Here is a 23,039-nt window from a genome sequence, read left to right as displayed (position 1 = left end):
ATTCTGAGGGAAGAACCTGATCACAGTCGGGTCAATTGACCATTCATCTAACATTAGCAATGTTAAAAAGGTTCAGGCAACCAGCAAAAATCACCAAAGGAAAACAGAGCAGATGCATTTTCCTGTTTCTGTACAAGGCCCTTTGAGATGCTGGGATGGGAGGGCCCATATTATAACCTAGGCCGGCAAATGAAAGAAAGACTAGCTGATATCAGTCAATGGGTTAGAGCTTCTCACCTCTGGCCATTGCTGTGCAGTCATGGTTGGGACAGAAATCAAAATCAGTTTCTTGCCCCTGATGTGTTGTTCTGTGGCTATTAACCCTCCCTTCCTCTCTCTCCCCCCCAAACACACACCCTACCGCTCACAACTCCTCTGTCACTACAAGTTGATTTTCAAATCTACTGTATCCATAGTCCCTTCACAAGAACATTGATTTCCAGCCTTATTCTTGCTTTGCTGGTTTGGCCATAGCAATTAATGGAGTGGGAACAATATTGCCAGAGATCATGCTTGGTACCAGTGTTACTCTCACGGGATGCTGTACTCACCGGAGCAGCGCCTCCTTCTGGCTGTGTCTGGAGTTTAGCTCTGCCAGGTTGACGCCCCTTCCTGCGGTTGTATTCCATCATTCTCTCTCTCTGTTTTACTCGCTCAGGCCTCAACTGCTCCTGCTTCGTGGTTTTGCTCTCCAGCCAGGTCACTGTAGTTTTCCCCTCCCGGGGGAGTGCATGGATCAGTCTCTCAGGACCCCATTGTCCCAGGCAGTCTTCCCATTCACTGCCCCTTACCAGCGCCCCTTCTCCAATGGCTGACAGGGGAACCCAGGCTCCTTACAACATGCAATCAGTGTCTGAGCAGTCCTACACCTCACTGCTGTATCCCTACTACTACTTCTTATTTTGCCGTCGCTCCCCTGAGAGTGACTGAAGCCTCTCTCTGCAACCCCTTTCTGTGCTCTGCTCCTGGGCTTTATACCAGCCCCTCCTGTTCCTGTCATAGAATCATAGAACACCAGGGCTGGAAGGGACCTCAAGAGGTCGTCTAGTCCAGCCCCCTGCTCAAAGCAGGACCAACCCCAACTAAATCATCCCAGCCAGGGCTTTGTCAAGCTGGGCCTTAAAAAACCTCTAAGGAAGGAGATTCCACCACCTCCCTAGGTAACCCATTCCAGTGCTTCACCACCCTCCTAGTGAAATAGTGTTTCTTAATATCCAACCTACACCTCCCGCACTGCAACTTGAGACCACTGATCCTTGCTCTGTCATCTGCTACCACTGAGAACCATCTAGATCCATCCTCTTTGGAACCCCCCTTCAGGTAATTGAAGGCTGCTATCAAATCCCCCCTCATTCTTCTCTTCTTTCCAGTTGAGCCTCATTTCCAATTATCCTCTTTGCACCTGGCTTCTCCTCCAGATACAGTCTAGGCAGTTAATTGGCCCATCTAGCCACCTTAACCTCTTCAGACCTCGTGTGGGTAGACACCTCATCACAAGTACCAAAGCACCAAGGAAGCCCCAATTATGCACCAGGCTCCCATTGTGCTAACGACAAGGAGAACCCCTTTCCCGAAGGGGTGCTTGATATCCTTAATCATGCTGCTGCACAGACATAGTGAAAAAGGACAACACAGTACAGATTTGCAGCCAGCTGATGACTCAGTGCCAGTGACGGTGTTTCTAACCGTGTGATGAAGACACGGTACTGTGAACAGAAACGGCCTTTCTTGGGCCACCATCCCAGTATAAAGAAATGGACTTCCATGGTCGGCAGGTATAATAGGCCAGGGGAGGCTCAGCCTCCCCTGGTGCTGCCGTGGACACCAGACCCCCGCTCCTTGTGGGCCTTGGGGAGACGTTTTTTATTTATTATGCCCCATACAGGTTCCAGGGACTCCAGGGAGATGACTGATGAATCCAGGAAGCTGAGTAGCAGATACCACAGTGGTTCCCAAACTTTAACAACCTGTGAACCCCTTTCACTAAAACATCAAGTCTCGTGAACCCCCTCCTAAAAATGAGTATTTCCAGGGATTTTTCTCCTTTACCTGAGTATGAATTATAAAAGCAGTGATCTTGGAAATACTAAATTTTGTTTTATGACCTGCTTATTACACACTATTATTAATTATTATTTATCATTAAAGTATTTATATTACATTAAGAAAATGGCAACACTCTTCCAAGATCTCACTTTCGTAGCTTGTATCACTCTGAATAAGCCTGTTAGAAGACAAGGCTCCTATGTTTCATCAAGGAGTATCAGGTGTGAAACAGCAGGAAGGTATTTAAGAAGCCAACTCAGAGTTCCTCCTACACAAGCATTCAGGGCTTGAGCATTCCCGGCAAACAACGCATGTTAAAACAAAGCTTAAACTTGTTCTTCATAATAATTTTAAAAACAACACTAGCTGCCTATTTAATTTTAAAAACAGCAAAAAATATCCACCTCCCTTTCCATTTCTTATAAGGAGTCTTGAAGTTTAGATCTCCTCAGTGCGATAGAGACACTTGCTTTGATCTGCTTAGCTCTTGGAAGTCCAGCAGCTCCGGGCTGCTGGCCCTGTGCTGCCCTGGGTTCCTAAGAACAGCTCTGTCTGCCATTAGGGAATGTTTTCCTGAGAACCCCCTGTAACATTTCATGAACCCCCAGGGAATCAAGAACCCCAGTTTGGGAACCACTGAGATACCACTTCCTCAGCTGCTCTGGAACCTGCATGGGGCATATGAAAAGTTTCTTCGGACAAGAGCAAGAGGCTTTTCCCTGCAGCGGCTGGCAGTATGGGGATGGGAGACGCGGTTGCGGCTGGCCCAGGGCTACTCCGTGCAGATAGGGAAGGGCTCGGGGCTTCGGCCAGCCAAGGGCTCCTCTGGCTGAGGGTGGGCCGCTCCGGGCAGGGGGGTGTCTCAAAACTCCAGCTGCAGGAGCGGACAGGGAGTCTCAGGGCTCTGGCCACAGGGTGGGCGAGTGGGCAGAAGGGGTGGAGCCAGGGCTAGCTTCCCAAAAGGGGGGCTCCACCTGCCGCCCATGTGGACTTCCCCCATCCCACCCTTGCAATCAGTTATAATACAACAATTTGGCTACAGCGGCAGGTCTACTAGGAAAGCATTCTGTAAATGATATGAGCCACTGTTCATTTACTTAACGAGGTACTGAGCAAAAGATAATGTCTGCTTGCTGAAGATCAACAAAACCAGGCCTATGGGGAAGGCTGACACTGACCTGTCCCTAGTTAGCTGAGAAGATCTCTAGTATTCAGATGTGCTAAGTGAGGGTGACCAGAGATCCCTATATTACTGAGACCATCCTGCTATTAGGGAGCTTTATCTTATATGGACAACTATGCCCCCAACACACACCCCAAAAAAAAAGTGTCCCAATTTTTCACACTTGCTCTGTGGTCACCCTCTGCTAAGCTAATAGAAATAAATCAGGCTCTTTAATGGGTGATGTGACAGAGGGAGGAGGTCTGTGTAGAACTGAGAACCCCAGTGTGTTTGGTGAACTCTGTGTTGCTTTGTGTTGGCCATTTGGTGTGCTCACTGCCAGTCTGCACTGTCAAAGCAGCCTGGCCTGACAAGGCCAATCTATTCCTGCTCAGAAGGAGTGAGAAGACCCATCAAGGGCCATCAACACTGATTGTTTCTTCCCTACTGGCCCATCCACAAGAACAAACAATTCACCTGACTGGGAGAAGTTCTGAGCATGGGCACATGGCCAATGGGATCAGAGACTCTATTTAGGGGGGAATATGCTCTCTGTGAAGGGGGGGACACTCACCACCACCTGTCAGAAGACTGCGCAGAGGACAGAGAAGATAGGTGGGGTCTGCCTAAGCTTGAAATACTGACCAGGTCCTCTCAGGCTCTCAGAAGGGGTGAGATCAGACACACGGAGGTGGCATCTCAGGACTGTTTGTTGTTTTTCCAAAGATCTGTAACTCTGTTTACAGTAAAGTGCCAGTGGTGCAAAATCCCTTTGCTAAGCCGGCATTCCTTGCTCACCTGCCACGCTGTCCCAGAAGGGGTTAATTGAGAAGCCCAGCGCCCACAGCAAAGTGGAACTCTGGACACAAATAAGCACCTTATTCCAACACCCATTATCCTTCCACATCCCCACCCCACTCTCCTTCCTACTTTTCCCTCTTTTCTCATTCTTTTACTCTCCACTTCCCATCTCTTCCTCCTCCCCAGGGATGCCGGCCCTGCATGCCAGGCATTCAGCTGGCACAGGCGAGATCTATCCCATAGACTCATAGAAATGTAGGGCTGGATGAGATCTCAAAAGGTCACCTCGTCCATGCCCCTGTACTGAGCCAGGATGAAGTATACCACATTCAATGGTGCATAGTAAAATGGTCAATGAAATTCAATGTTGATAAATGCAAATTAATGCACGTCGGAAACCATGGTCCCAGCTATACATATAAAATGATGGGGTCTAAATGAGCTGTTACAACTCCAGAAGGCATCATGGATAGTTCTCTGAAAACATCTGCTCCATGTGCGGCGGCAGTCGAGAAAGTGAACAGAATGGTAGGAGCCATTAGGAAAGGGATAGATAGTAAGACATAAAATATCATATTTCCACTATATAAATCTATGCTACGCCCACGCCTTGAACACTGTGTGCAGTTCTGTCGCCCCATCTCAAAAAAGATATATTGGGATTGGAAAAGGTTCAGAAAAAGGCAACAAAAGGGATCAAGGGTCTGGAACAGCTCCCATATGAGGAGAGATTAATAAGACTGGGACTTTTCAGCTTGGAAAAGAGACAACTAAAGGAGGATATGACAGAGGTCTATAAACTCATGAATGGTGTGGCAACAGTGAATGAGAAAGTGTTATTTACTCCTTCTCATAACACAAGAATCAAGGGGTTCCCAATTAAATTAATTGGCAGCAGGTTTCAAACAAACGAAAGTATTTCTTCACACCACACAGTCACTCTGTAGAACTCATTGCCAGGAGATGATGTGAAGGTCAAAACTATACTCGGGTTCAAGAAAAGTAGTAGATAAGTCCATGAAGGATTGGTCCATCAATGGCAATTAGCCAAGATAATCAGGGATGCAACCCCTTGCTCTGGGTGGCCCTAGCCTCTGACCGCCAGAAGGTGGGAATGGACGACAGGGGATGGATCGCTTGATGATTCCCTGTTCTGTTCATTCTCTCTGAAGCACCTGGCACTGGCCACTGTTGGAAGACAGGATACTGGGCTAGATGGCCCACTGGTCTGACCCAGTATGGTCTTTCTTATGTTTTATAGTTTCCCTGGCATCATAAAGCTCATGGTGGTGCCAATAGCCCAGCCTGCTTGTGAGAAGAGATGGACACCCTAGCAGTAGTGGTGCAGAATGAGGTAGAAGACAACTGGGAGATATTTTAATCAAAAGCAGGGGTGTAAAGAATCTGCGTTCAGAGAGCCCTCCAGGATAGGGAAAGGGAGTAGGCTGATCTGGAGTAATGTTCCCCTTCCAAGCAAGGAGCTCTGCTCCACATGGTTACACTGCTACTCCCCTGTGGTTCAGAAAAGCTGAGAGGAGAGGAGGGGGACAGATTTGACTCCCTCGTCATCTCCCATTGGCATGAGATCTCTAAAGCCTCCAAGCAACGGTGCCTGACAGTCAGTGAAGTGAGACGGAAGCGCAAAGTGCTGCCTCAGCCAGGCCAGCAAAGGGGAGAGGTCTCCAGCTCATTGGATGGAACACAAATCTCACTTGTGTACAACGGTCTTCATTGTTTTACAGTGGTTTTATGCAATGCAGGAGTTGGGATCTCAGCAGGAGGCCAATGCAGGGTATCCTTCGTACAATAATTGGGATGTGCTGAGTTCACGATGGGTAGGCCTGGTGACAGGACTGGGCTGAGCTAGGGAATAGAATGTAATACAGACTCAGCACACAGAGTCCTCAGGCCAATTTAAAGGGGAAAGTTAACAGACCCCAGATACTGAAACTCCAGTTTCATTTCGAGGTCCCACTCTCAGACTCTCTGTTCTGGAAAGCAGTTATCATAGAATCACAGAATCGCAGGACTGGATAGGACCTCGAGAGGTCATCTAGTCCTCTTCTCTGCACTCCTGGCAGGACTAAGTATTATCTAGACCATCCCTGACAAGTGTTGGTTTAACCTGCTCTTTAAAAACCTCCAATGATGGAAATTCCACAACCTCCCTAAGCAATTTATTCCAGTGCTGAACCACCTTGACAATCAGGAAGTTTTTCGTAATGTCCAGCCTAAATCGCCCGTGCTGCAATTTAAGCCCATTGCTTTTTGTTCTATCCTCAGAGGTTAAGGAGAACAATTTTTCTCCTTCCTCCTTGTAACAACCTTTAATGGGCTTGAAAACAATTATCATGTCCCCTCTTAATCTTCTCTTCTCCAAACTAAACAAATCCAGTATTTTCAATCTTCCCTCAAAGGTCTTGTTTTCTAGACCTTTCATCATTTTTGTTGCTCTTCTCTGGACTTTCTCCAATTTGTCCACATCTTTCCTGAAATGTGGCACCTAGAACTGGACACAATACTCCAGCTGAGGCCTAATCAGTGTGGAGTAGAGCAGAAGAATTACTTCTCGTGTCTTGCTTATAATACTCCTGCTAATATGTCCCAGAATGATGTTTGCTTTTTTTGTAACATTGTTGACTCATATTTAGCTTGTGATCCACTGTAACCCCCAGATCCCTTTCTGCAGTACTCCTTCCTAGGCAGTCATTTCCCATTCTGTATGTGTGCAACTGGTTGTTCCTTCCTAAATGGAGTACTTTCAATTTGTCCTTATTGCATTTCATCCTATTTACTTCAGACCATTTCTCCAATTTGTCCAGATCATTTTGAATTTTAATCCTCTCCCCCGAAGCACTTGCAACCCCGCTCAGCTTGGTATTGTCTGCAAACTTTATAAGTGTACTCTCCATGCCATTATCTAAATCATTGATGAAGACATTGAACAGAACCGGACCAAGAACTTATCACTGCAGGACCACTCTTGACATGCCCTTCCAGCATGACTGTGAACACTGATAACTACTCTCTGGGAACAGTTTTCCAGCCAGTTCTGCACCCACCTTGTAGTAATTCCATCTACGTTGTATTTCCCTAGTTTGTTTATGAGCAGGTCATGCGAGACAGTATCAAAAGCCTTACTAAAGTCAAGATATACCACATCGGCCGCTAACCCCCATCCACGAGTCTTGCTAGCCTGTCAAAGAAAGCTATCGGATTGGTTTGACACGCTTTGTTCTTGTGATGGAAAGTGTGCTCCAAGAGCAAACTGGGATCCGGGTGCAGTGCTAAAGCAAACCAGCAGGGGGGGGTCTGAACTCAAAGGAGGACAGAAAATAGCCTGTTTCCTCCACTGAGGCGGAACCAGCAGGTCGAACTCATCGGAAATGTCCAGACCGTTTACGAGAGAAAAGATGAAAATGCGCATGAAGAGAAGGTGATCAATAACACTCCAAGCTTCCCTGTCTCTTTCCACAGGGCAAAATCAGCCACTCTATGCCAGAGTAAAGGAAGCCTGGGACTGCTGATGCTTTCCATGCCCTTGATATGCCTGCTCAACCAATTACTCCTGGAAAGCTCTTTAAACATGGAAAGCACAATGCAAGTGCCAAGTATTATCACTCTTTCCTGGAACATGTGCTTCTGCAACTGTTCTCCCCTGCCTGTCTCTGGAAAAGAAATCCCCACCAAATTGTACAAGCAAGCAGAGGCCTTTTCAAATGTCTAACAAATGGGCTTAAAATGGTGTTTGATCCCAGAGACTCAAACAGACCAATCAGGTGCTGGAGGGACTTTGACAGATAGTTTTGCCATGTAAGTTGATTTTCATTTTATGAGGATCACATCATTCCTTTTGCATATTATGTCTTTTATCCTCTGACTCTCATCTTCATCTCAATGCAAATATACAAAGGAATGCTCCCGACTGGATGAAAGTTACCAGCTTTATTATTTCCCAGTAAACTGCACACAGTCAAAAAAGAAAAAAATGTTCAGTGAAAAGACCTGAAAGGTCAATACCACGTGTCTCAGGCACACAACATCAAGTCACTATGCCCTACACATGCAATTCTCAAACACGACATCCTGGAAAATACAGATCTGCGGCCTAAACAGATGAAATTACACTTTAATATTCAATGTTCGAGAAGGAAACGGATAGAATCGATGCTCACTGTAGTTGTGCTTCATTTAACTTAAATGCGTCAATACACACATCACACAAAGCCAATACACACAACCTCATTCCATTCCCTTGACATGTACAGTGCACTGAAAAGGATCTGTTTGGAAGCACGACATGGATTCATTCTGTATCTCTCTTAATACTATTCCATTGCAATGTAAGCCCAGGAACTCGGATTAGGAATTGCTGAACCCTGGGCCCCAGCCCAGGGCTCCTGCATCTACACGGCATTATGTGTGCCCAAGTCCAACCATCCATATCCCAGAATTCCTAGCATCCTCCCCAAATGAAGGGCCATTCTAGCCCTTTGTTCGTGGTGCAGCATGGGAAACTTGACTGTCCACCAAACTTGACTGTCCAGAGAACAAAGTTGGCCTGTGGGATACTTTTGAGACTCCTAGAGCACGAGTCCAGTGGGGTTGTGTCTATGCTGCAAAGCAATATGGCTAGAACCCTGGGTCCCAGCTTGACTCAGACTCAGACCCTGCATCCCTGGGGGGTCCTGGGACCCTGGGTCTGAGCCTTGGACTGGTGTGATTTGTGTTTAGACAGAAGGGGAGTTAGCCTTGAGCCTGAGTCTGGACCCTGGGGTTACACTGCAGTGTAGATGAACTAAGGATTCAAGACCTCTTCTTTTTCCTGCACAGTATTTTTTTTCACTCAAAACCACCTGAATGGCTTGGGTTTGTCGATGATTTTTTTCTCTTGCTGCTGTGTCCATCCATTATCCTTCCCTGGGATTGCTTCAGACACAAAGCAAATACATTAATGGAACCCAGAGTCCTTTTGTCAGCTGATGAAGAGAACTCTGACGATAACCAAACATTGCAGCCGTATACATCAGACATCTGAGTTCTCCCCTGTATGCACGGATCAGCCTGGTCTTAAGTTTTCTGCTGGTGTCGGAAAATTCAGTAAATCTTCTCAGGTATAAATTCCAAACTACATTGAATAATCTAACCTGTTTTAGGATGTGATACTGTGCTCCTCACTCAGGCAAAACTGCCACTGACTTCAATGGGACTACTCAGGGCACTGATCCTTCTGCACACGGTTAGTTTTACTCAGGTGAGTGGTCCCACAGCACGGCTACTCACCCGAGCAGTTATTCATAGATTTTAGGGCAACCATGATTATTCAGACTGATCCTCTGCATAACACAGGCCATAGCATTCCACCCAGTGATTCCTGAACCAAGCCAATAACGTCAGAACACGCCAGAACAAGACATCCAATCTCGATTTAACATTTAGCACAGGGACATTTCTGGATCTGGCCCAAAATGAATAGTGCCAGCCTAAGAACTTAGTATTTAGATTCAGTTTGGTGTAGATAAAAGACAACATTACTGTACTGGGGCATTTGCTGTCATGTAAACTTTTACCTGCTCACACACAAAGGCTGCATTGCTATTAAATGGGCATTGGACAAAGAGGGGAATATTAATAGCCTTCATTCCCTTTGGCTCCATTTAAAGATTTCTGGCATAGGCACCTCAATAATCCCTTGCTTTTTTCTCTCCAAGAGCTGTGAACAGTGGATGGAATTTCCCTTACTGGTTGTGCCTATGAACCAAGAGTGAAGTTCATGACAGCAAAGAGCCTAAACTGGGCATAATTTAAAGCCTCTATAAGCCTGGGGGTCTTGAGCAGTGTATAGGGCCTTGTTTGGGGGGCAGTGAAGGGTCCACTCCTGCTCCCACTACCATCAACAATAAAACGCACTTAGATTTCAACAGGATCAGGCCCAACGTGACAATTGTTGGGGTGTAAATCTGTGCATCGTGGCTATGCCAGCAAGCTCTCCCTTCTGCTAGCAGAGAACTCCACGTGCCAGCAACCAACCAACTCTCTGTATAACTTAACTTAAATTTATTCATCTGAATTTGGGTTATTGCAGATTATGTACTATATGTATCTTACGAGTTTTTAAACAAGCTTTGTACCTGTGGATTATCTAAGCACTATACCCAGATGTACAGACACACTTTTCTCAACATGTATATTATGTAATTTTAACATTAGCTTTAATAAAATTTTTATATCTGGCACGTAAATACCTTGCATTGGTGGCTACAGAAGTGCCATGCGAACGCCTGCTCTCACTTTCTGGTGACATTGTAAACAAGAAGTAGGCAGCAGTATCTCCCATAAATGTAACCAACCTTGTTTGTCTGAGCGATTGGCTGAACAAGAAGTAGGACTGAGTGGACTTGTAGGCTCTGAAGTTTTACATTGTTTTGTTTTTGAGTGCAGTTATGTAACAAAAACATCTACATTTGTGAGTTGCACATTCATGATAAAGAGATTGCATTATGGTACTGAATGAGGTGAATTTAAAAATACTATTTCTTTTGTCTGTCATTTTTACGGTGCAAATTTTTGTAACAACAATAATATAAAGTGAGCACTGTACACGTTGTATTCTGTCTTGTAAGAGAAATCAATATACTTGAAAATGTAGAAAAAATCAAAATATTTAATATATTTCAACCGGTATTCTGTTGCTTAACAGTGCGATTAATTTTTTTGAGTTAACCTCATGCGTTAACTGCAATTAATCGACAGGTCTATGTTAGATTTATAATACAACCTTAAAAAAAAAAAGAGAAACTTCTGCTTTAAAGCCTGCCTTCAAAACTAGGTCAAGAAATGGACTGTTCAGTCAGGGCCCTTGAGAAAACCAAACGACTCTAGGTCTATTTCTATCTACCCAGGCATTTCAAATAACTCCCATCACTCGGGTACTTAGGCAGCATGCAAGTCTGGCAAAACACAGCGTTTATAATGGTCTGAGCAACTGATTAGCATTTTGTTGTTGTTGTTAACGCTATAAAGGAGGCTGGATAATTGAGCCCAGTGGTGTCAAGAGCTCGTTCCAAGGGCATTTCATTTGTCAAATGAGCTGATGTCAGCTGATCCAGTCCACAAACATTCCCATGGCCTTCAATGGGTCTTGATCAGGCCTTAAACTTCTTCCCAAACCTACCAGGCGCCTAATCCTGCAGCCCGTGCTCACTGTGCCCCTGTGGATTAGGCTCCAGAAATGAATACGTTACCATCAATGTTCCCGCTAATTTTTCCCACCCATGTGCGGAATGAATTTTGTTGTGTGCACCAATATGGAGATAATGTGTGGTGGAGGTGGGGCTGAGGGGTTCAGATTTGGGAGGGAGCTTAGGGCTGGGGCAGAGGGTTGGGGCACGGGGGGGAGGACTCCAGCTGGAGGTGCTGGCTCTGGGGTGGGGCCAGCGATGAGGGGTTTGGGGTGCAGGCTGCCCCTGGGCTGCAGCATGGAGAGAGGACCCCCCCAGCCCTCTCTCCCACAGCAGCACGTGGGCTGGGGAAGAGTTTCTCTCCCACTCACGGCAGCCCCGGAGCTGGGAGGAAGAGGGTCTTTGCCCCATCGCTGCAGCCCTGGGGCTGGGAGAGGCACCTCCCACCACAGCTGCAGCCCCGGAGCTGGGAGGACGAGGCACCTCGCCTCACCGCCGCAGCCCCAGGGCTGGGAGGGAGAGGCGCCTCGCCCCATAACCGTAGCCCCGGAGCTGGGAGGGAGAGGCGACTCGCCCCATTGCTGCCGCAGCCCCGGAGCTGGGAGGGAGAGGTGCCTCTCTCCTCGCTGCAGCCCTGGGGCTCGGGGAATTGCCGCAGTCCCGCACACCCCAAGCTCTCCCATCACCTCACCCCATTGCCATCTTCCAGGCCCACGTGTGGCCATGTCCCTGAGTGCAGCATGCACGCCTGCACGGCTCTGCTAATTAAGCGTGCGGCCTCCCATGCAGCCATGCCCCTTAGAGGGAACGCAGATCATCACCACCACCGCTGATTGTACAAGGGAAGCAAGCGCCAAAGGGATGCTGCCTTTTCCCTGGGCAGTACGTCTCCCAATCTGGGAGAGGATGTGAAGCAGATCTCCCATCATCCGGAGCAGCCTTGGCTCTCCCGTCTGGGTCACTGCAGACCCTTTAAACCCTGATGCCTTTTGCACAGCTCTGAATGGCTGTCCTTCCGCCCTTTCCCGCCCTAGTCTGCTCAGGTCGCAGCCCGACTAGTCATCACGGGAGGAACAGTGACATGAGTGGTGACGGCTGCCTGCAATCAGCCAGCAGGGAGCCAGCCAGTTTGTACATCCGGGCCCATCCCTGCTCAGAAACAGCAGGATATGGATTCAGCTGAGCAGAGCTAGCAGTCACACACAAACATGTCAAGGGAAAGCCAAGACCTCGGAAGTCCAGTGTGTTTGTCTTCCCCACTTGGCTCCCCTTTTCTCAGGCCAGCGCCACACACAGCTTTTGTACCGATGTCACTATTTCCGGGAGGGGGGCGATTTTTCTACCGACATAGTTAGACCCGTACAGCTCCTAGCTCAAGTCGACGTACTTAGACTCACTCACCGTGGTGTCTTCCCCGCGGTCAGTCGACTGCTGCCGCTCCCCCGTCGACTCCGCCTGCGCCTCTTGCGGCGCTGAAGTACAGGAGTCGACAGGAGAGCGCTCGGGGGTCGATTTATCGAGTCTAGATTAGATGCGATAAATCGACCTTCGCTGGATCAACCGCTGCCCGCCGATCTGGCGGGTAGTGTAGACATACCCCTAGTGTGGATACAGTTATACTAGTGTAAAGGTGCCTTACGCTGGCGTAATCACATTTATACCAGTATAACTGCACATACACTAGGCTTTAACTAGACTGGGATAGTTCGATGTGTGGACAGAGACCTCTGCAATAGGAATTAGCTTGTTCACACATCCTGATCAGCTTGCAAAATGCAGAATGCCGGGCTATTTCCCTTCCTGATTTGCCAAGAAACGCAATAAAATAGGTCAGATTTAAGTGGTGACCTGATGGATGCTCCTGCAGCAGCCAGGAACATTCTCAGACCCCAGCTGCGGTAACACAGATCGTTGTGCTAGACAAAATGACCTGTGCTTGATCGGCTTGGAAATTAGGCTTTAAACCGCAATCCTGCTGCAGCCTTCACTCCACAACCAGTTTCTCACACAATCACATCCCTTCTGGTTTTAAGGAATCGCTATGAGCATTTTAATCATCGAATCAGCATGGGTGAAACATCCTGGCCACTCTTCTAACAGCCTTCGTTAGCAGTCGTATGCTGATCGTTGGCCATCACAGCTCTGTGTATCACTTGGGCGGCTTCTCTCTTCCTGCGAGCCTTGGGACCGTGCCACGCAAGTCTCTCCCTGGCGACTGGCCTTCCTCTGCTTCCAGCCCCGGTTCTTCCACCTGCTCCTCTCGGACCATCGACTTCTCTTCCGAGACCTCTTCTGCCTGCTGCAGCTCATCAGTGCCACCACGACTATAAACTGTGTGCACTGTGAATTTAGGCAGGGTGGCCTCCATCATGCGTAAGAAATTGTAAGCAGGAAGAGGAGGCTTCCAGGCTTCATCAGACAAAGTAGCTGAGAAGAGGATACAATCAGAAGTTAATGACCGAGGGTTGGGACACAATGGACAGCAGGTAGGCCCAGATCTTGCACTGAGAACTGCACGACCTTATAGACTCCTCACTCTGCGATTCTCAGTGCAGGCCAGGGCCTGGCATTTCTCAGTGGTTTGAGCATTGGCCTGCTAAACCCAGCATTGTGAGCTCAGTCTTGAGGGGGCCATTTAGAGAACTGGGGTAACAATCTGTCTGGAGATTGGTCCTGCTTTGAGCAGGGGGTTGGACTAGATGACCTCCTGAGGTCCCTTCCAACCCTGATATTCTATGATTCTATGACAACAGTTTGGCTGGAGCAGTTTCAGCCAGTTATGGAAATCACAGTTTCACTACAGTTTCCATTACCTACTCAGGACATTTGTTTTTCTCATGGCTGGAAAGAATTTGTATTTTTGAAATTGCATTTCTTCTTTAAACAGGGCTTTCAAATTGAGGACAATAATACAGTCATTTAATAAACACAATATGCAGTCCTGGCCCTTTTAAATTCCTCCTGTAGTAGAGGAGATCTCTTGCCCTCCAAGGTGAAGTCCAGTGTGTAAGACTGTGAGCGCCTGTAAAATGTTACCAAAGGGCTAGAGGAGTTTTAAAGGGACAGGACTCTAAATACCATATTCTAGTTTTGCACATGAGAAACTGGAGCCTTTTCAAAATATCTCCATTTCTCCCAAAAGTTGTGGGTTTTTTAAAAAAATTTTTCAAGCTTTGCATCACATTTACCCCCTTCCTTCAAACCATTCTGTCCCCAGAAAGATTTAATGCAAACCAACAGGCTTTGGTTATCGTGTGTTATGTGTATTGTGTTTGATGTGTATTACATATTGTGCATTATGTTCTTATGTGTGCAAATAAAGCTTTTTGCTTCAAAGTTATTTTTGCTCTTCTAGAATTGCTGCATAAGGGAACCACACTGAGCTTATCTGACTAGAACCAGACTGGACACGCACACCATGTAAGTTGTTTTGTAAACCTACACCTTCAGCATTATGTTGAAAAAGGTAGACAGTGGATGTCTTGTCTATTGTTCTGACTATAGAAGAGAGGACTAGTATTAAGACAAATCCTTTGTTCTAAGTACAAAGGAAATCTCCTTCCTGTGCATTAGTCTGTCACAGCTGAACAGGGAGGAGGTAGAAGTCACATCTGCCATCTGAAGTAGTTGGGACACCTCTGACAATAATATTTAAACGAAAGCTTTCAGTGGGGACTTAAACATGTGCTTAAAAGCTCTGTTGAACTGGGGCCTGAATTAAGAAACGGTTGACTGTACTTCTGAATTAGGTTTCTACAAAAGGAAAATGCCCTAACAGAAATATAGCATGCAAGGCATAAACATATGCACAGAAGGTGAAACTGGGACTTACAGGCTGAAAAGGGCTTATAGGGGACATCACTGGGACACTGTCCTTGCTCTGCCCATGGGTGAATTCTATACAAAGGCCCCAGTCCTGCCATGAACTGGATGTGAAATGAACGACAAATTAAAAGCCAGCGATAGAGAAAATGATCCCTTCAATATAAGGTGGGCAGATTCAGAGTGTTTGTACAGAGCTGGGGAAACATAATAGATTGACCAATACTGGTGTCATTTAGAGCCTAACAAGATTGGGAGATTGGACAGAAAGGTGAGAAACTGAGTGTTACTCTGCTGACAACAGGAGGTAGGAGATTGTTATCTTGTCCAAGAAAAGAACTGAAAGGAAGTGAGATGGATCTGTTGCCATTAGATAAGAAAGGTTCTTACGTATGTTTTTACTGGTAATTCCACAGTTGGTGGGGTTAAAGTATGAGATACATTAGTCTTGGGACTCTTTCCAAACTAAAATTCGACGCAGTTGTTGAGGGCCTTTTATTTCCATAAAAGCCTCACCTATTACCACAGTGTGGAGCTTTGTCTTCCTCTAGTTGCCGGATCACGTAACAGCTTTATGAGTGTGCCCCTGCCTCAAGGTGCGCACACCAATTCTTAGCTCAGGAAGTAGAAGCCCATGTTTTCAGATCACTCGGTCCTGAGTTCAATCTCCATCAACAACCAGTCTATTACCAGGAAGCAGTAGCAGACTCATAAACCTAGTATGTGGCCCTGCCACTAGAGGGGGACAAATTGCCAAACCATCTCCAGGGGTTTAGAGCTTCTCAAAACGTCTCAAATTCTGAAATACTGCAACGGAAGAAAGGGACGTGTATTTCAACAAGAACGCAGGCAAAAAGCGTGTCCCCTTGTCCAAGCCGCTGTATGTGAGTCGCACTGACAATTGCCAATATCTGCTGGGTTTGGATAAGTCGGCTTTAAACAAGCGCTCTAGAATCCACTCAAACCAGCTTATCCAAATTTTTGTTTGGAAAGAGTCCATTGTTTGGAAGGGTGCTAGATGTTAGCACTCAGGATCCATCTCCTGTTTGCCTGTGCCATCCCCGCTATCAATTAGCCCCACCACTACACCTATCGCCATAGGATCCAGGTGCTTTCCTGAGCTCAACAGTACTGTAAAGAATAGAGCCACTGGTTCTGTAGGCATTGACTGGAAATGGTTTGGAAATCAGGATCTCTAAGGAATTATTCCACTAGAGAAAAAAAGACTCCACTTACCAGAAACTACTCAGAGTACATTGACATGTAGAGATGTCTTTAGCTGTCGAGGGCAAGAGATTTGGGGACAACACATGGTAGATACCACGTTAAAAAGGGATGTCCACAATCTTGTTATTGGCCACTAGGAAGCTAATCCAAAACCCACTGGAGTCTTTCAATTTACTTCAATGGGGTTTGGATCAGGCCCTGGGTTATCTCCTCAGAAAACACCTGATTTTGCCCCAGTGTCATTAACAATCCACCAGGTTTGTATTTCACTTTGCTCCAAAACTGAGTGTTAGTTTAGTGATTGTGAGTCTGAAATTGTTGTAGGGACGAATTATGAAAAGCGTTTTGGCTTTTTCCACCTCAATTCCTGAGTCACACAAGCCACTGAACAGTTACCAATAACGACAGTACTCCATCTTCAAAGAATTTCCAGTACGAGGCATCAGATCCTTCCACTGATACTGCACTTTGCCAGTAAATGCACAGGCAGGCTGCAAGGCCAGCACTGTAAGTTCCTAGTATGAGAGCTGAGGCAGACTCAGGAGGCTTTCCACTAGCAATCAGCATTAAGAAAGCCTAGTTCTCAATAACAGAGCTCAAATACAGGTTTGTGGCTTATTGCAGAAAACTGATGATAGTTCGGAACTATTCCCACCCAGCTCTGGACAATAAGCAGCCCGCAAAGCACAGCACCTCAGACTGCTGAATCTGAGCTGTCTTTTCTGGCTGAACTATTTGTGCTTTGGCTCAAGCACAGAATAACTGAACTTTCCCATCATTAAATAACCATGACAGAAAACTGAGCACACTGCCTAGAACCATCATACAAGCATGCATACTTACCACTGGGAATATCGAGCCCGGCTTTTAATTTCTCAAGCCAAGCCAAGACGTTTGTTTCGGTGACAGGTTGGTCTGAAGGAAATGCGAATACTTGACCGCTGGAATGACGGTTCACCCAGGCAAGAAGAGGCAGAGGAGGTGGAGTGCTGAAATAGGCCTTCAGGACTCCTCTGCCGACAGGAGTGTTTTTCCTGTATAACAGATCAGATTGAACTTGGTCACTAACACGTAAGCAATGAGACAGGAATAGGATGTCCCCATTTGATAGGAACAATCCCGATATTCAGGGCTTTTTCTTATATAGGTGCTTATTACCCCCCACCCCCAGTCCTGATTTTTCACACTTTCTATCTGGTCACCCTAGACAGGAATGAGCAGCAAAGGCTAGATCCTGTGAGTTGCTGAGCGCTCAGCCCTGATTCAGCAAAGCACTCAAGCCTGTGCTTAACTTCAAGCCTGTAGCCAGTTGCACTGAGGTCAATGAGATGACTCGTGCTTCATGGTAAATGTGCTTCAGCTGGATCACACCTAATGCGTCTGTGTGAGAGTGAAGTGTGGCCCACTGTGTAGGGGCACAGTGGGGGGGAGGGTTACGGGGCAGGGGTGACTTCACTCCTGTGAAGATGATCAGCACGAGTCTTATGAACCATGCAAGGCCTGCGCTGAGTGCTGCCTAGGAGTTGGGCTGGTTTTCTGCACAGCAGTGAATTTCACCCTGGAAGAGGATGCATTTTACTAGCTATAAAGCAAACAGGCATCTCCTTCCCGGTCTAGCCATTTAAACGACACAACCTTTTCCTCTTTGCTACAACAATTCTTTCTTCCAAAAAGGTGATTTTTCTTTTTAAATAAAGACCAGCGGAGGATCGGGGGCAGGGAGAATTTGAGAAGGCCAAGAATTCCAGGGGCACTTATATACTGCACATTACTGGCAACCAGCTTGTTTGCCCTTAAAAAAAAAAAAAAAGAAGTGCGTTCCCCATCCACAAAATGACTCCCCGCCCCGCAACACAGTTCTCAGAATCAAAGCACTTTCTGATTCATTTATTTTAGCACTTCAAGGAAAAGAAAAAAATTCAGAGAGGAACAATTAAAAATAGGTAGGGGACATTTCCTGGCTGTTATCTTTGCTCTGTTTCACAATCTGGTTGATAGTGGGGGCGGGGGCGGTCCCTTCTTTTGCTTTAAATCTTTCACTCCTTCTTTTGAAAACGTTGGGTTCTCTCCCGTACCCAGCCCTTCACTGCATTGTTCACAAGTATTTTCACGTTAGTTACTCAGAAAGCAAAATCAATCAAATGAACTCCTTCAGCGAGAATTCATTTACCCTGTTCTCCTATGGGTGAACAATAAACTCCAGGGTAGCACCAGTTATCAGAACAAGGATAGGATTCAACTGATAGTTTAGTACTTTTCCTTGAACACTGGCAGTCATCATTCAACTCTTACTGCACTTGGCTCTTTGGGTCACTCTCTGTTTCGCTGTTGTCCAGGCCTACATTATTAAAGGCTTTAATCACTACTAAATAACTCAGCGTCTGCAGAGGAATATGGACGTAGGACTGCAATGGACGTCTGTTTCTGCAGGCATCCTTGCCAGGATTCCCAATGAGTTCACACTGAATATCGGGTTAAAAAACCAGCTCAATGGTGTTTTCAGTAACTGCAGACCCATGCTGTGAGCTAGGTCCTGGAAAGAAGCAAACGTTTTTTCACGCTCACAAGTTCATCCAGCAAGCGAGAAACGCCTCGTGGCCTTTTCCATTCGCCAAACTCAACATTTCCATTCTCATGCTTCGATTTAGGCCTCTATCGTTGAACAAAATGAGTAAGGGTTTTTCTAGGCTCAAGTAGTCGGGGAGGTTTTCCACTGTGATTTCTGGCTGCAAGAGAACAAAGTGAGATGAGTTTTAGGGTGAAAGGATCAAGGCCAGAAGAACGCAGGGGCTAATTTTATGGAGTGGTGCCATTTATACATTGGGTGGAAGCTGCTCAGATTATGGATGCATTTAAAACGCCTGGAATGCAGACACATGAATCCAGCGGGCTTAACAATGCCTGTGGGTATGAAATTCACCCCTTTCCAGTGGAATGGTGCCAGGCCTAGGCACCAGTTAGATATAACCCCACCCGCCCAGCATTTGTTTAAACATATCTATGAACACATCGCAGATGGTCATGTGATATCTCATGAACTCCCCATGTAACTGAGAAAGTGCATTTATTTTTACCGTAAGCAGCAATTATACTTACAAATGTTTCCAGTAATTGGGATCTGATTGTCTGAACTATGTCCAGTGCACTCTGTTTTGACAGCGAGACGCTATCTATTCTGTGATCTTCACGCCTAGCTAGAAGCAGCGCTGGAAGAGGCACGGCATATTTATGGGCCCTACAGGAAAATGGTTTATTACAACAATTGAATGCAACATCTTACACACGTATGAGTTCAATCCTTGAGGGGGCCAGTTGGGGATTGGTCCTGCTTTGAGCAGGGGGTTGGACTAGATGATCTCCTGAGGTCCCTTCCAACCCTAATGGTCTATCTATCTATCTATGATTAAGTACACTGTGGGAAAAGGCTGTGGAGGGAGAGAGACTTGAAGGCATCAGGGTCTCAGTCCTGTGAGATCCTGAGCACTCTAGGCTCCAGCAAAGCACTTGAACTCTATGCTTGACTCATATACTTTGAAGTCAGAAGGGACCACCGTGATCCTTAGTCTGGCCCTGACTTCGGTGGGGTTCCTTCTATGCTTCAAGTCAGGCATGTGCTTACGTGCTCTGCTGGACTGAGCATGGAGAACCTGATTTGCAGAGGTACTTAGGCACCAAAAGATGCAGATAGTTCCCTAGGCTGCAAACACCAATGTCAATGGGAGTCTGGTGCCTTGGTGCTTTTGAGAATCCTACAAGGTGTCAAGCTGCTTCTTCGGACAACCAAATACCCTTAAAAATCTGGCCCCAGCTGCTCGTCCCCTCATCGGGGCGAGCTCTAAGACCCTGATTGGCTTTAACGGTGAGCATGCAATGAAGTGGTCGGCTGAATCACAGCCTGAATGGGGGTCTGTGTTCACCGGCCTCAATGGGAAGACTGCAGACTCCCGGCACAGAGAAATCACCTAGCGCCTTGTGTCTGAATATTGAAATGGCCAGCAGCCGCTCGCTGCAATATAGCAGAGTCAACAAGGATTTGGGCAAAGTTCTCCGGTGGCTTTAAAACTCTAGGAAACGGCTTCCCTTCTATTGGTTCCCAGCCATATGGATTTATAGCAAAGAAACTCCTGGGACCCTGGGTATAAACAGAGATTGATGCCCTTTTGAAGGCTGAAGGAATGGGGTCTGGAGAGACAGCCATGGACTTCAATGGGATTTGGATCAGGCCCACTCTGCACAGGAAGCCGGCGAGAAATAAGCAGCTAAAAGTAACGGAAAAAAAGGGACAGGGAGACTTTTTCTTTTGCTTCTTTCTGATGGATGAAGAGGGATGAACATTTTCTCCACAGCCCCACACTACTCTGAAAAAGGGGAGGTTCTGTCTTTTTTTAAATTTTTTACATTAGCAGTTTGGTCTTGCCTGCCCTGGATGATTCTGGGGGTAGAGAATTAGCAAGGTTGTGAGATGACAAGGAAGTGAAAACTTAGCAACTGAGACTGGGGAAAAGATTCCTTCAAATAGAGACATAAAGTGACTTATCCAGGAGGTCAGTGGCAAGGCCAGGAGAGAATCCAGTTCTCCTGGATTCCAGACCAGTGTCCTCTCATAGTTGGCTATCATGAGAACACAAGACCCGCCATACTGGGTCAGACCAAAGGTCCATCTAGCCCAGTATCCTGTCTTCCGACAGTGGCCAGTGCCAGGTCCCCCAGAGGGAATGAACAGAACAGAACAGGCGATCCATGCCCTGTGACCCATCTCTGTTTACAGAGCAGTGCTGGCCTTATGACCCTCTCTACACTATGGCTTGTACCTGTATTTGAACAGTTACGGTAATGCCCAGACAGCTGGAACGTTGTCCTTAAAAAACAATGGAATTCACTGAAGTGCAGATCAGTTCATATTCTTACCAAAAAAGGGAAAAAAACCAAACACTTACAGAACCAACGCCTCATCTTCAGCATACAGTCCTGTTGTTACATATCCCCTGAGCACGTTTCCTGCTTCGACAAAAGCTTCCCTTGCTGTAAAAATACATAAATAAGTAAATAAACATCCCAAAGAAAAGTGCATTTTCCCTTTAGCCACTCCGAGAGGGCAGCTGAGCACTGGAACTGGTTTCCAAGGGAGGTGGTGGAATCCCCATCTTCGGGGGTTGTTAAGAACAGGTTGGACAAACACCTGCCAGGGAGGGTCCAGGTTTACTTGCTGCGTTCCCTTCCAGCCCTGCATTTCTATTATCAGACCCTGTTGGCAGCAAGAGCAAAGTCTGGGGCAGGGACTGTCTTTTTGTTCTATTTCTACAGCACCTAGCACCATGAGGTCCTGCTCTATGACTGTGACTCCTAGGTAAGATGATGATGATAACAACAAAACAACAACAATAACAACAACCAATTACCAACAATATGTAGTACCTACATCCTGATGGAAGGCCAATACAAGCACATTGTCTTACTGATTTTACATTTACGCACCTTCAAATCCAGCAAACTAATTCCTTCAAACTTGGCTTGACTTCTAAATCTTGGCAAGACCCTTCCAAATTAATAAATTATTATTACTTATGTGGACTTCCATAGCTCCAAAGAGCCCCAGTCGTGGATCAAGACTGCACTGTGCTCGGTGCTGTACAAACACTGATCAAAAACATTTACAATCTCAGGCACAGGTCACCGTCTAATCAAAAGATTCTATTTCTAGCTTGATACTGCCCTAAACTGTAGTTGCTGCAAGGATGTTCTAGGCCATTAACGCAGAACTCCGGAGGCCTCAGTGCAGGATGGCGTGGGTTTAAAAACTGCTTATCTAATTAGAGCATGTAAGTTACACTGGGGGGTGAATCTCCTAAACAACAGGTCTGGTAGCTACAGATCAAAGTTCTTAAGGCTCTATTGCTCAACCCAGCACAGTCTGGAATCGCTGCAGACTGAGCAGCTCCCATTTTTCTATCTCCCCCACACACACACTCAAAAAACCCTCCAAACATGACAGTTAAATGCAAAAATCCAGCATTCTTTCTTGATTAAAGGAGAGAATTCCTACGCTCAGGAGAAGCCAGGAATTTCCAAAACTTAAGACTGCAACTTTAACCCAGCCAAGTCACACATATGTAGCTTTTTATAATCCTCGTTAAATTTTAAGACTCAAAATATTCATTTTTGGTTTCAATATTTACCACAAAAGCAGCATAGCCACTCCTACGCATTCAAAAACCATGAGTCAGGCCCTGATAAACCATGAGATTGGGTTAATAATAACACATATGGGGTTCTCTTTCTTTGCCTTCTGTTTATGAGCTTTTAGGGAAAACTCAGGTCACATTTTCATGCTCTTCTCTTCAATCACAAGGGCCAGAAATGCTCTTATTTTTCTTTAAAGGAAAGCTGAGATGCTCACATAAATCACATGACTCCAGGACCTGGGGCTTAAAGTAAAGCCACCAGATATCACAAGCCTCATGATAAAATCATGAGACCTGGCCATACTGTAATATAGTTAGCATGCACAACACGGATGAATTAAAGTGACAGGTGCTATCTTAGTTTTTGGAATTTCCTCATCTTTGGCTGCTTAATCAAACTACTTTAACAAAGCACCAGTGATAGGAAAAAAACAAAATAAGCCCCAAAGGAAAAGCTGCTTAAAAAGGGGAGGGCAAAAGAGATCAGCAGCAAATGGAGCTGAACTGCCCCCTTCCTTTTTTTTTTTTGGTCAGATAATATAAACGAAACACCTCCCTACGGTACCCCATTCCAGTGCTTCACCACCCTCACTAGTAGAGAATTTTTTCCTAATATCC

General features: G+C 46.2%; 1 protein-coding gene across 13 annotated transcripts in view; it reads right to left on the bottom strand.

The window, feature by feature from the left end:
- Window positions 1-7,939: 7,939 nt before the first annotated feature.
- Window positions 7,940-23,039, bottom strand: part of TXNDC16 (thioredoxin domain containing 16) — a 95,245-nt gene continuing 80,145 nt past the window's right edge. For all 13 annotated transcript variants that reach the window (XM_075065805.1, XM_075065803.1, XM_075065802.1 and 10 more), the window contains 5 exons: window positions 21,177-21,261; window positions 19,336-19,474; window positions 18,805-18,965; window positions 17,083-17,273; window positions 7,940-13,617 (listed from right to left, as the gene is read on the bottom strand). In XM_075065805.1, coding sequence (XP_074921906.1) covers window positions 13,340-13,617; window positions 17,083-17,273; window positions 18,805-18,965; window positions 19,336-19,474; window positions 21,177-21,261 — 854 coding nt within the window. In that variant the 3' untranslated portion in view covers window positions 7,940-13,339. The remainder of the gene's footprint in view (window positions 13,618-17,082; window positions 17,274-18,804; window positions 18,966-19,335; window positions 19,475-21,176; window positions 21,262-23,039) is intronic.

The sequence above is a fragment of the Chelonoidis abingdonii genome, chromosome 4, assembly GCF_003597395.2.
Source record: "Chelonoidis abingdonii isolate Lonesome George chromosome 4, CheloAbing_2.0, whole genome shotgun sequence".
NCBI classification, from domain to species: domain Eukaryota; kingdom Metazoa; phylum Chordata; order Testudines; family Testudinidae; genus Chelonoidis; species Chelonoidis abingdonii.
Note: the sequence above shows the minus strand (reverse complement) of the source record. Positions and strands in the feature narration are given on the sequence as shown.